Genomic DNA, 14,083 nt, shown 5'->3' on the forward strand with positions numbered 1-14,083 from the left:
GCGATAATGTGTTACTTCTATCTATATAAGTGGGCTCGGACATTGAGCCATAAATACTTTCTCATTTTAAATTGAAACTAACCGGCTTAGAGATTTACAATAGGAGGGCAAAGTACTGTAGATACTGGAAACCTGAAATGTGAACAGAAGGTGCTGGAAATACTCGGCACGCCAGGCAGCATCTGTGGAGAGAGAAACGGAGTCAATGCTTCAGGTCCATAATCTGCGCTAGTTCTGACAAAGGATCACTGACCTCTGTTTCTCTCTGCACAGATGCCGCCAGGCGTGCTGAGCATTTCCAACAGTTCCCATTTCTACTGGAACAAAAGTAATCCCTAATTGCCAGCCCTCCAAAAAGCAACCCGACTCTTAAGAGCCTCTCATTCTCCTTCAGCAAAAAACCCAGCAGCAGCTGCCTGAGGTCCGGTCTGGCACAACATTAAAGATGGGTTTTAAAAAAAATTAATGTCAAAGCAATAAATTGATAATTTAAAGACTAATTAATAAAAATGACCATTGAAAAGTGCCGTAGCGGAGCTAACTAATAAAACTTTTTTTTTTTGCATTTTCACTTAAGAAGCAGAGCTAGAGAGACAGACTAGGCCCCAAATCCTGATCACCAGGGAAGGGGTGGGGACCGGGGCCAATGTAAAGAGTTGGGCTTAACTAACACCAATCTTGTGTACCTCTGGCGGCGCACACTTTGAGGTGGCCTCGGTGGAATTCATGTGAAGGTGGGTGTTGGAAGAGGATTGCCTTTCGGCCTGGGGTTTTCTCCTCTCCCAGCCTGGGGTGTGGAGCGTCTGTGTGTGTGCTGAGCAGCCCGTCTGTGTGTCTGGCTCACTCCTAGTCTCAGGATTCCATCCCATTCCTACTCCTCCCCCCCCGACCGGGCCTGGGAGGTTTGGAGATTATATTGCTGAGGGGGAGTCCGGGAGATGGTAAGACGTGCTTCCTCTCAGCTCCGTCTGACACTCCAGCTGCCCCGGCCCTCACTGTTGTTGCAATTGCAACTCCTCCTGGCTTCCCTAGCTCTGCTCCACCAGCTTGACTTCTTTAGCCTTTTAGTGGGCCGGCATCTGCACGGGAGGATAAGAGCTTGGCCATGGGTGGAGTATATTACCCAGGATGCACCATGGCCATCAAAACAAAATGGCCACACAGGCTCAGGCTCTCGCTCCAATAACTGCTTATTCTACAGAACTTTGTGCCATGGTGGAGTGTCCACTGCACGCTCGTTGCGAGCACATTGAGGCACGAGGCGGCCACTTGAGGGGGACCATGGGGGGTGCGCGCTGCCGGTAAAGGCAAAAGCTTCGAGTTGAGCCTTGGCTCCTCCACCCCCCCCCCCACCCCCGCCAAGAAGGCCCAGTGTTTGGCACCTTGTGCACACACCTCTCCCATGCCTTGCTTCTAGGGGTTTGGGTTGGCAGGCAAAGTGGAACCAAAGATCTGCAAACAAAACTGTAACAGAACTGTCTTTAAAGAGGAGGTAGTTCAGGTACAGGGAAGGTACACTCCCACGAGGGGGAAAAGTAGGGCAAACAAAGCCAGAGTTCCCTGGATGACAAAAGAGATAGAGAGGAAGATGAAGCAGGAAAAGAGTGTGCACGACAGATGTCAGGTTGATAGTACAAGTGGGGACCAAGCTGAATTTAGAAAGCACAGAGAGACGTGAGGAAAAAAATAAGAGAAGCAAAGACAGAGTATGAGAAGAGACTGGTAGTTAATAGAAAAGAGAATCAATCAAAAAGTCTTGTTGTGTATATATATAAATAGTAAAATGGTGGCAGAGGAGAAATGGGGCTGATTAGGGAACAAAAAGAGGATTTACACATGGATGAGAGGGGGATGCTCGAGATTCTAAATGAATACTTTGCATCTGTCCTTACTAAGGAAGATGCTGCCCAAGTCGTAGTGAAAGAGGAGGTGGCTGTGACACTGGATGGGCTAAAAATTGATAAGGTGGAGGTATTAGAAACATGGGCTCGACTTAATGTTGATAAGCCACCAGGACCCAGATCAGATGCATCCGAGAATACTGAGGGAAGTAAAGGTGGAAAGTGCAGAGACACTGGTCATAATCTTACAATCCTCCTGATGCCAGAGGACTGGAGAATTGCTAATATTACACCCTTGCTCCTAAAAAGTGTGTAAGGATAAGGTCAGCAACTACAAGCAAGTCAGCTTAACCTCAGTGGTGGGAAATGATAATCCAAATTAACAGTCACTGGGCCAAATGTGGATTAATTAAGGAAAGCCAGCACGAATGTGTTAAAGGGCAAATCATGTTTAACTGATTTGATTGTGTTTTTTGATGAAATAAGAGAGAGGTTGATGAGGGTAATGTGGTTGATGAACTTCCAAAAGGCACTTGATAAAGTGCCACATAATAGGCTTGTGAGCAAAGTTAAAGTCCGTACAATAAAAGGACAGCAGCAGCAGCTTACATACATACAAAGTCAGCGGAGCAACAGGAAACTGACTGAAGTGGTGAACAGTTGTTTTTCGGATTTAAGGGAGGCATATAATGGGGGGGGGAGAGGGGGGGTCCCCAAGGATCAGTGTCAGGACACCTGCTTTAAGAAGGATGTGAGGGCATGTCAAGGATGCAGAAAATATTTACAAGAATGATTCCAGGAACAAGGGATGGATGGATTGATAGGAGAAGTTGGTGTTGCTCTCCTTGAAGAAGGTTGAGAGGGGATTTGACAGATGTTCAAAATTGAGGGGTCTGGTCAATGTGGATAGGGAGAAACCGTTCCCAAACCCACAGGACATTGATTTAAGGCGACCGGCAAAAGAAACATACAAATTAGGAGCAGGAGTAAGCCATTCGGCCCCTCAAGCCTGCTCCTCCATTTGATAAGATAACCCCTCAACTCTACTTTCCTGTCTACCCCCTATATCCTTTGACTCCCTTGTTAGCCAAAAATCTAACTCAGCCTTAAAAATATTCAATGACCCAGTCTCCACCACTCTCTGGCAAGAGAATTCCACAGACTAACTACCTCAGAGAAAAACATTTCTCATCTTCATCTTAAATGGGAGACCCCTTTTTTTTAAACTGTAGCCCCTAGTTCTAGTCTCTCCTACAAGGGGAAACATTCTTTCAGCATCCACCCTGTCCAGTCCCCTCTGGATCTTATGTTTCACTTAGATCATCTCTCATTCTTCTAAACTCCAATGGATATAGGACCAACTTGTCCAACCTTTCCTCTTAAGACAACCCTTTCTTCCCAGGAATCAGTCAAGTGAACCTTCTCTGACCTGCTTCTAATGCATTTATATCCTTTCTTAAATAAGGAAACCAAGTACTCCAGATGTGGTCTCACCAAAGCCCTGCAAAACCTTCCTACTTTTATATTCCATTCCCTTTGCAATAAATGACAACATTCCATTCGCCTTCCTAACCACTTGCTATACCTGCAGACTAACTTTTTGTGATTCATGTACCAGGACACCCAGATCCCTCTGTGCCAGAGTTTTGCAATCACTCTCCATTTAAGCAGTACACTGCTTTTCTATTCTTCCTGCTAAAGTGGACAAGTTCACACTTTTCCACATGATTCTCCATCTACCAATTTTTTGCTCACTCACTTAACCTATATCCCTTTGCAGACTCCATATGTCCCCTTCACAACCTACTTGTTTTTGTGTCATCAGCAAATTTAGCAACCATAAGACCTAGGAGCAGAAATTAGGCCATTTGGCCCATCGAGTCTGCTCCGCCATTCAATCATGGCTGATAAGTTTCTCAACCCCATTCTCCCGCCTTCTCCCCGTAATCTTTGATCCCCTTACCAATCAAGAACCTATCTATCTCGGTCTTAAATACACTCAATGACCTGGCCTAATAACCTTATATTCATTCAGTCCTTTCCTCCAAGTCATTTATATATATTGCAAATAGTTAAGGCCCTAGCACTGATCCGTGTAGCACTCCAATCATTACATCTTCCCAACCTGAAAATGACCCATTTATCCCTACTCTGTTTCCTGTTAGCTAACCAATCCTCTATCCCTGACACCAGGAGCTCTTATTTTGTGTAGTAACCTTTGATGTGGCACCTTGTCAAATGCCTTCTGGAAATGTAAGTACAGCACATCCATAGGTTCCCCTTTATCCACATTGCTTGTTATTTCCTCAAAGAACTCTAATAAATTAGTCAAACATGATTTCCCTTTTACAAAACCATGTTGACCCTGCCTGATTGCATTGAGATTTTCTAAGTGCCCTAGGGCTATAACCTCCTTAATAAAAGATTCCAGCCTTTTCCTTATGACAGATGTTAAGCTAACTGGCCTGTAGTTTCCGGTTTTCTGTCTTCCCCCTTATCTTGAATAGAGGTGTTGCATTCGCTATTTTCCAATCTAATGTGACCTTTCCAAAATCTAGGGAATTTTGGAACATTAAAGCTAATGCATCTACTATCTCAGCAGCCACTTCTTTTAAGACCCCAGGATGAAATTCATCAGGGGATTGGTCAGCTTCTAGTTCTAATAATTTTCTCAGTATCCTTTCCCTGGTGATTGTAATTGTTTTAAGTTCCTCCCTCTCTTTCACCTCCTGATTCACAATTATTTCTGAGATGTTATTCGTGTCGACTACAGGTGAAGTCAGGTGCAAAATATCTGCTCAAACGCATCCATTATTTCTTTGGGCGGAATCGTCCCAGGTTTGCACTAAGTGCAGTAGCAGGCGGGAGAAAGAACATTTTACCCTCCGGCCACAATGGCGGCTTTTCACACCACAGCGTGCCAATCCCGCCTCATTAATCACGCATTCCTGGGAAACACGCCGTTTCGATGATGGGAGGCCTCTGATTTGCCCGCCGCGCCGTCAGCTCATCGCTTCCTCACGCCAGGCACCATATTTAAAAAGTGCAGCTGCGCACACACCACTCCGTGCTTCCAGCCCAGGACCGCTGCACAGAAGACATGACCCCGAAAGGCAAGACGACTGCAGGCCCCCAATTCAGTATAAAAAGCGAGTCTCAGTAATGGTGACCATGAAACTATCATCGATTACTGTAAAAGAAAACCGCTCATTCTGGTTCCTCTAGGGGAGGAAATCTGCCGTCCTTACCTGGTCTGGCCCACATGTGACTCCAGACCCACAGCAATGTGATTGACTCTTAACTGCCCCTCTGAAATGGCTGAGCAAGTCATTCATTTCAAGGGCAATTAGGGACGGGCAACAGATACTGGCCGTGCCAGCGACACCCACAGCCCTTGAAAGAATTTTTTAAAAATTGTTTAGTAAAATTGTGCACCTTTATGGATAAAATTAGAAAGGGTTTGAAAGACATTTCTGTCATGTAACAACCTTTGTAAATAACAGTTAAGGTAAGGGAATGCTGAGCTTACAGTAAGGTAATCAGGATGACTAAAGATGACATTTTACCCTACTCAAGGGTAAACTCATCAATCACCTTATATGGTATATGGCCAGGCCTAGAAAAGGGTATAAAAGGTAGAACTTGGCAGGTCTGTGGAGAGAGAAACAGAGTTAACATTTCAAGTCCAGTTCTTCAGAACTGAATGGGTTTTATGCTGTTGGTGGGTTATATGCTGTTGAAAAAGGGCTCAGGGGCAGGTGGAGCATTAACATCCTGCTATTGATACCAACTCTGGACCCAAGCTTTAGTCTTTAATACTATCATTTCCACTCCCTTTGTCTTCTAATCCATGACATCTTTGTCATTTAAACTCTCCTGCCCTCTAACCTATCCCTAGCCTTCTATTTTGCTCCACCTGCCCCTCCACCCCTTTTTCAACAGTATAAAACCCATCACATTTCTACCTCTCTCCAGTTCCGAAGGGGAGTCATATTGGATTCGAAGCGTTAACTCGGATTCTTGCTCCACAGTTGCTACCGGGCCTGTTGAGGTTTTCCAGTATTTCCTGTTTTCATTTCAAATTTCCAGCATCCAGAGTGTTTTGTTTTTGTAAAAAAGGGTAGAATCTTGAGACCCTCAGCACACGGCCAGAAGACAAGACAGAAGAGATCACTTCTGTCAACGGAACACGTCAAGAAAGAGAGATCACTTTGGTCAACAGGTCACATTTAGAAACAGTGCCACAGCAACTGAGCTTCTGCAGTTTCAACCAGCTGTATCTTATTGCCATTCTTAAGTATAAACATTTTCTTTGTGTCTACGTGTGTATTACTTAATAAACTTACCGGGTAATTAAGACAAGCTACTCATACCTGTAGTGGGTCTGTGTACAGTCGCAAATCGGGGTCAATAAGTTGAAGAATTAGCTGTAACAACCTTACACCAGTGTTAAAACTAACACCCATCATCTCCACATGTATCCCATCAAACCTTTTTGCAATTTTAGAGATCAGGTCATCCTTTAGCTTTCTCCATGTTAGAGAGGAGCCCCAGACTGTTCAATCTTTGTGAAAGAAACCCACCCCCTTGCTTTATTTCTCCTGTTATCATTGTTACAAGGGCAGCTTGCATTCATACAGCACCTTTAACAAAGTACAACGTCCTAAGCCCCTCACTTCACAGGAGCGATGTCGGATTTGACACCGAGTTTCACAAGGAGATATTTGGGTAGGCAGCCAAAGGCTTGACCAAAGGGGTTAGTTTTAAGCAGCGAGTTAAAAGTTGAGAGAGATGTAGAGAGGGCAAAGAGGTTTAGGGGGGGGAATTCCAGAGCTTAGAGTCCAGGCAGCTGAAGGCACGACTGTCAGGGAGACAGTGGAAATTGGGAACGTGCAAGAGGCCGGAATTAGAGGAGCACCAGGGGTTTGGGAGGGTTTTGCAGCTGGAGGACATCACAGAAATAGAAAAGGTGGGTGAAGGACGTGAAAGGGTTTGAAAAAAAAGCATGAAGATTTTAAAATGGAGGCACGGCCAGACAGGGGAGGAGTCGATGTTGGTCAGCGAGCACAGGGGTAATGGGTGAATGGGACTCGCTGCGAAATAACGTGTGGTGCACACGCCCGTGTACCTCAAACGTACTCACCTTCAAGCGTGACGGGTCTGCGCAGGCGTAGCTGCAGAGGTGACACTTGTAAGGTTTCTCGCCGGTGTGAATGCGGATGTGCCAGGTGATCTTCTGCCGGTTCTTGGTGGTGTAGTCACAGTCGGTGCATTTGTACAAGCGCGTGCCTCCGTGGGCCTTCATGTGGTAGTCGAACACCATCTGGTGGCGGCAGGCGAAGTCACAGAAGGGGCAGCGGAAGGGCTTGCCCCCCTCGGCCTCGGCCCCGTCCTCCGCCTCGTGGGCGTCCAGCAGGTGCTGGATGAGCTGCTGCCGCTCCCGGGTGGCAAAGCCGCAGTGCTGGCAGTGGTGGCTGAAGTGAACCTTCTTGTGCTCCTCCAGCTGGTCCCGCCGCTCGAAGCGCTCCTTGCAGGCCGAGCACTCCAGCTGAGGGTGCTGCCGCTGGACGTGGCTCCGGAGGGTGGACTCGCTGTAGCAGGCGAAGACGCAGGAGGGGCACCCGTGGCAGACTTTCTCCTCGTGCCGCCGCAGGCAGTGCTGCTTGAGGGCGCCCTCCGAGCTGAAGCGGGCCTCGCAGCGCCCGCAGGCGGCGCTGGGCTCGCCGGCGTGGCAGCTGCTGACGTGCCGGGTGATGTCGTTCTGGTTGTAGCCGCTGTAGTCGCACAGGGCGCAGAAGTGGGTGGGCCGCTTCTCGTGGACCCGCAGCTTGTGGATGCGCAGCTTGGAGCCGGTGCCGAAGGTCTGCTGGCAGGCGTCGCACGTCAGCCGGCCCACCCCCGTGTGCAGGGACTCGTGGGCGTCCAGGCGGTAGCGTCGGGTCGTGCTGAAGTTGCAGTAGCGGCACTTGTAGGGCTTGACGCCGTCGTGCTTGATGGCCACGTGCTGCTTCAGGCACCTGGCCTGCTTGCAGGTGAACGGGCACAGCTGGCAGCTGAGCCGCGGCCTCTTGCGGCAGCACTTCTTGCCGTGCAGGCGGGTGTGGTGCTTGAGGGCCGCCGCAGACTTGCAGACAAACGAGCAGAGGCTGCACTGGAGCTCGCCAGGCTTCATGCAGCCCTTCTTCTTATGGGTGTCCAAGGCGCGCTCCTGGTAGCAGCTGAAGGGGCACGAGGGGCAGAAGAAGCGCCTCTGCTTGGGGCTGCCCTCCATTTCGGAGCTGCCGCTGTTCTCTGGGTTGTCGCCGTCTCCCGAGCCTTGGCTGCCCTCGTCCTCGCTGGAGGATCCTTTCTCCAGCTCGTCCGAGTCGCTCTGCTCCGACAGCTCCTCTTCCTCAGTGTGTTTGATGGCTTGGTGGTTCCTCAGTGCCCTCTCGGAGCGGAAGAGCAACTCGCAGAATCCGCAAGGCAGCTTGAGAGGTGCGGGGCAGCCATCAGCCACGTGTCCATCAATATCCGACTCACTGGAGCAAACGAAAGGGCACGAAGCACAATAGAATTTGCCCTGTTCGCACCGGAATTTCCACGCCCCTGACTCCTGCTGGGATTCCTCGTTCAGATCCGCGTGCACTGGTGACAAGTCCCTCTGGGTCGATGGGGAAGTCTCACTGTGATCCGGGGGACCGTCCAATGCCTCCTCCGTGAAGAATCCAGCTTCCTCCCCCTCGCAAGCATCCAAGAGCTCCCCTTCTGCAGGGTCTCGCTCTGGCGCACAGACTGAGGGCAGGTCTTCAGCTGCGCTCTCTTCACCCACTCCACAATCCGCCATTGCTTTGGTGAGCGGCTGATCAGGTCTAACGGAATCTGGGCTCGCCTCCTGCCTCTCGCTTCCATCAGCATCGACTCGTTTGCCTTTTCTCTTGGGTACCGCTCTCACTTTCTTCACTTCTAGCTCAGTGCCTTGCTCCTTCTCTCCATCCAGCCCTACCCCGGGATCTATAACTGTTGCTTGCCGCACATAAAGCTTGTGTTTCTTTATGATAATAGGGCATTTCTTTTGCAGATGGGTATTGAGTCCTCGCTGCTGCTTAAAAGTGGCCCCACAGGCAGTGCATACGAGGGGTGACTTCTTGTTCTGGCAGCCGGACTTTGTATGAAGGACCATGGCTTTCTCTTTCCTGGTGACGTAGGAGCACCTCTCGCACTTGAACACCTGGGCGTCAGTTTGCACCACTAACATCTGCACTCTTCCCTCCAAGACCAGGGCCTGCGCCTGCTGCTTGTCCTGTTTCCTCAAAGCCTTTATCTCCGATTCGGACTGGGAGAGCTGCACCTGCTCCTGACTTTCGGGGTGGATGCCAGCGGGGTCAAGGCTGACCGGCCTCTCCGCTTCGACATCCCGGAATTCAGCCACTCCCTGGTTTCCGTTACCGGGCAGGGTCACGCGAGGCTCGATCACACTAATCCAGCTCTCAGCAGTCCTGACGCTCGCGGATGCGTCAGCTTCCAGCTGGGTGGATCCACCAATGGTTCCCTTTTTACCCGAAAGCTCATAACTACTGTGCTGATCTTCATCAGCAAAGACATCGACACTGTGCCCCACTTCCTCTCTGTTCACTATGATGTGGTCCCCACCACCGCCACCACCTTCCTCATCCTCACAGTGGTCTCCAATGTCAGCCTCATCATTGCCATCGTCAGTCTGTACATCAACCCCAGGGTTAAGTCCAAAGTCCCTGTATATGGTTCCAGTATCACAAGGTCCCCAGGAATCCAGGATTGGCAGCTGGGAGCCAGAAAGCTGCTTCGCTACATCATCTGTCGGGGTATTGTGAAACTCCAGCTGTGCCTCAAACACCTCCTCCAGTTGTGAGCCACTTTCACCCAGGCTTTTCTGCAACTCCCTCTCCATATCGCAGCTGATTTCCGTGCCTGCTTCACCCGGGTCCAAGGTGTCGGGCACAACCCCCTGACCTACAGGGGCAGGATACTCGAGGTGCTGCTGCAACTGCCCCGATTCTTGTGGACCGGCACCGCTTTGCGCTGTCTCTCCGTGGTCCGAGAGCTCTTGCCCAAAGAGAGGGGCCCCGAAGGCGCGTTGGTACACCTTATCCTGCTCCTCCACAACAACCGAATTCTTCTTTTGCCAGGCTTCGCTCCTCGAAGTTGCCGCAATCATTTCTGTCCTGGCCGAGACCGAGGTCGAAAGAGTCAAATTCGCGTCGCTGTACCCCAAAAGTATGTGGGTGGAGTTCATGGCCATCTCCTCCTTGGCATAGTTCTCCAGCCACTCTTTGTCTCCCGGCACATAGCCATGGACCTTTCTCTTGTGAAAGAAGAGGCTGGTGTTGCTGAATGTCTTGTAGGAGCACAGGGCACAGCGGAACTCCTTGTGTTTGGTGTGCTTGCAGTTCTCGTGGTTCAGCAGCGCCTGCTTGTACCTTGTCTGGTAGTTACAGTACTGGCATTGGTAGAGGGGTATCTGATAGTCCTTCGAATGCTTCACTTGCATGTGCTTCTGCAGTTCGTACTTGCGCTTGCAGGCGAAGCCGCACACCTCACAGATGAGCGACTTGCCCTGGTGTCGTAGCTTGTGGCTGCTGAGCTGGTCTGCCCGGTGACAGCGATACGAGCATTGATTACAATGATACCTGCAAAAGAAAAAGATACAGGATCATAGTGACAGATATTCATTTTCAAAGGAGAGAGGGAGATAGAAGTTCGAAGACAAATACTTCCCCTTCCTTCTCCTTCTCTTACAACACTTCTACTCTTTTTCTATTTTAGCAATACCCTGCAAACTTTGTGTTTTTTCTGCCAAGCTTCTAATGAGCACTTCCACGTGATCACTCTCCCCATTCCTGGCACTGATATGGAGCGTTTGTGCTGTACCTGCCCTGGGAGCATTTCATGGGACAGTGTAGAGGGAGCTTTACTCTGTATCTAACCCCGTGCTGTACCTGCCCTGGGAGTGTTTGATGGGGACAGTGTAGAGGGAGCTTTACTCTGTATCTAACCCCGTGCTGTACCTGTTCTGGGAGTGTTTGATGGGGACAGCGTAGAGGGAGCTTTACTCTGTATCTAACCCCGTGCTGTACCTGTCCTGGGAGTGTTTGATGGGGACAGTGTAGAGGGAGCTTTACTCTGTATCTAACCCCGTGCTGTACCTGCCCTGGGAGTGTTTGATGGGGACAGGGTGGAGGGAGTTTTACTCTGTATCTAACCCCATGCTGTACCAGTCCTGGGAGTGTTTGATGGGGACAGGGTAGAGGGAGTTTTACTCTGTATCTAACCCCATGCTGTACCAGTCCTGGGAGTGTTTGATGGGGACAGTGTAGAGGGATTTTTGCTCTGTATCTTCTGTACACGAACTGGGAGTGTCTGATGAGAATAATGGGCATCCCCCAACAAAAAAAGACTCTCTCCTACTATTGTCATTCTTTGACAAGCACACAATTCACACACAAGAAAGAGCATTACCTCAGGTCTCCGGTGTGTTTGCGCATGTGCACCGTCAGGTAGTGTTTCCACTTGGTGATGTAACCACACTCTGTACACATGTAGTTCTTATCGTCAGAATGTGTAAGCATGTGCTTCGACAGGTAGCCTACGTCCCTGCAGGTGAAATCGCACAGTTCACATTTATGTGGCTTCTCGCCTAGAAAGGAGGGTTTAAAACCAAACAAAAATAGTAAAATAATTAGACCCAGGAACATCCTCTACCAACACTGCTCCAACTTCTTAAACTTGTACAGAACGTTGGTTAGACCACTACAGTTGCTGTACACAGTTCCGGTCTCCGTATTACGAGAAAGGATAAAGAAATATGGAAAAGTTGCAAAGAAAAGATTTACAAGGAAACTACCCTCTCCTTGCTGTTACTCAGTGAGTTACTTGGGTCAGGCAGGTCAAGCTCCGCTACACTCCCTACTGCCACCCAGTTCGAAGAGCTTGCTAACACATATCGAGGAAGGCCAGTTGAATGGGGATACTGATCTTCAGTAATATATGATACATGGTTGGGAGAAGTTTGGAACTCTCTTCCACAAATGGCTATCGATGCTAGATCAATTGTTAACTTTAAATCTGAGATTGTTAAATTTTTATTAACAGGGTCGTAAGAAATAGGAGTTAGTCATTCAGGCCATTGAACTTGCTCCACCATTCAACAAGATCATGGCTGATCTGATTGTGGCCTCAACTCCACTTTCTTGCCTTTCCCCATAGACCTTGATTCCTTGTCTACCAAAAATCTGTCTAATTCAAGCCGAAAATTTACTCAATGACCCAGCCTCCACTGCTCATTGGGGGAGATTATTCCAAACACTAATGACTCTCAGGAGAGAAGAAACTCCTTCTCATCTCCTTCTCAAATGAGACACCCCTTATCTTTAAGCTGTGCCCCATAGTTCTAGATTCCCCACGAGAGGAAGCATCCTCTCAGCATCCACCCTATCAACTCCACCCAGAATCTAACAGGTTTCAATAAGAACACCTCTTATTCTTCTAAACTCCAATGAGCACAGGCCCAGCCTGCTCAACCTTTCCTCATAAGGAAAGCCTTCAAATCAGCCGAGTGAACCTTCATTGATCTGCTTCCAGTGTATGTGAATTAAAAGGCATTGAGGGATCTACAGCAAAGCTGGGTATATGGTGTTGGGTCACAGGTTAGCCATGATCTCATTTCTTGGTGGGACGGGTTTGAGGGGCTAAACTGCCCCCCTGTTCTTACTTCCCTATACACCAGCAATGAATCAATGCTTTCAGGAAAGGAATAATAGCTAATGCTGAGCAATTTAGATGTTTGATACATTCAGACATTTTTCTTGATGGTCTCACAAACCGTCCTTTTGCTGTTCAATTCCTGAACAATCTCCACAACCATCCACTCTCATCCAAAAACTCCACTGCAATCCACCTCCCTCTACATACTAAACAACATAAACATACGAACATACAAATTAGGAGCAGGGATAGGCCACTCGGCCCCTCGAGCCTGCTCCACCATTGAATAAGATCATGACTGATCTGATTGTAACCTCAGCCCCACATTCCCACCTACCTCCGATAACCTTTCACCCCCTTGTAAATCAAGAATCTATCTAGCTCTGCTTTTAAAATATTCCAAGACACTGCTTCCACTGTCTTTTGAGGAAGAGAGTTCCAAAGGCTCATAACCCTCTGAGAGAAAACATTTCTCATCTCTGTCTTAAATGAGCGACCCCTTATTTTTAAACCATGACTCCTAGTTGTAGATTCTCCATAACAGGAAACATCCTCTCCACATCCACCCTGTCAAGACCCCTCAGGATCTTAAAGGTTTCAGTTAAGTCACCTCTTACTCTTCTAAACTCCAGTGGATACAAGCCTAACCTGCCCAATCTTTCCTCATAAGACAACCTGCCCATTCCTGGTATTAGTCGAGTAAACCTTCTCTGAACTGCTCCAAATGCATTTACACCTTTCGTTAAATAAGGAGACCAGTAATGTATAGAATACTCCAGATGCGATCTCACTAGTACTCTGTATAACTGAAGCATAACCTCCCTACTTTTATAATCAATTCCCCTCACAATAAATGATAACATTCTATTAGCTTTCCTAATTAATTTCTGTACCTGCATAGTAACCTTCTGTGATTCATGCACTAGGACACCCAGATCCCTCTGAATCTCAGAGCTCTGCAATCTCTCACCATTTAGATGATAAGCCTTTTTTTATTCTTCCTGCCAAAATGAACCATTTCACATTTGCCCACATTATACTCCATTTGCCAGATCTTTGTCCACTCACTTCACCTATGTCACTTTGTAGCCTCCTTATATCCTCTTCACAATTTACTTTCCTATCTATCTTTGTGTTGTCAGCAAAGTTAGCTACCATTCCTTCGGTCCCAGCCAATCAATGTGACTGACAAATCTCCTTGTTTCAAAAGCTGTGCTGGCAGTATGCTACTGCAGGTATCAGTCAGAACCCAAGGAGTCTCCTGGCTGACATCCCATTTTCCACTCTGCTCCTAGTTCATATATATGTATAAATCCTCCAGAATCTTCAGTCCGATCAAAAACTCTACAGCGCAGAATGCAACTCACACCGAGACCCATTGATCCACCATTTCGTGCTCACTAACCTACTTAGGATCCCGGTCCAGCAATGATTCACTTTTAAAATTCTCCTACTTGGGATGAAATCCCTCCATGAATTTGCCACTCTCTATCTTTGTAACCCACCAACCCCAGGTTGTT

The 14,083-nt window shown here is 48.2% G+C and overlaps 1 protein-coding gene across 4 annotated transcripts in view; it reads right to left on the minus strand.

Annotated features, from left to right (window-relative positions):
- Positions 1 to 14,083, minus strand: part of znf142 (zinc finger protein 142) — a 56,798-nt gene that overhangs the window by 11,947 nt on the left and 30,768 nt on the right. For 3 of the 4 annotated variants that reach the window (XM_078552681.1, XM_078552679.1, XM_078552680.1), the window contains 2 exons: positions 11,319 to 11,496; positions 6,985 to 10,489 (listed from right to left, as the gene is read on the minus strand). In XM_078552681.1, the coding sequence (XP_078408807.1) occupies positions 6,985 to 10,489; positions 11,319 to 11,496 (3,683 nt within the window). Of the gene's footprint in view, positions 1 to 5,742; positions 6,018 to 6,984; positions 10,490 to 11,318; positions 11,497 to 14,083 lie in introns of those variants that run through there. The other variant, XM_078552682.1, reaches the window with a different exon arrangement.

The sequence above is a fragment of the Cetorhinus maximus genome, chromosome 11 (genome assembly GCF_964194155.1).
Source record: "Cetorhinus maximus chromosome 11, sCetMax3.hap1.1, whole genome shotgun sequence".
Lineage (NCBI taxonomy): Eukaryota > Metazoa > Chordata > Chondrichthyes > Lamniformes > Cetorhinidae > Cetorhinus > Cetorhinus maximus.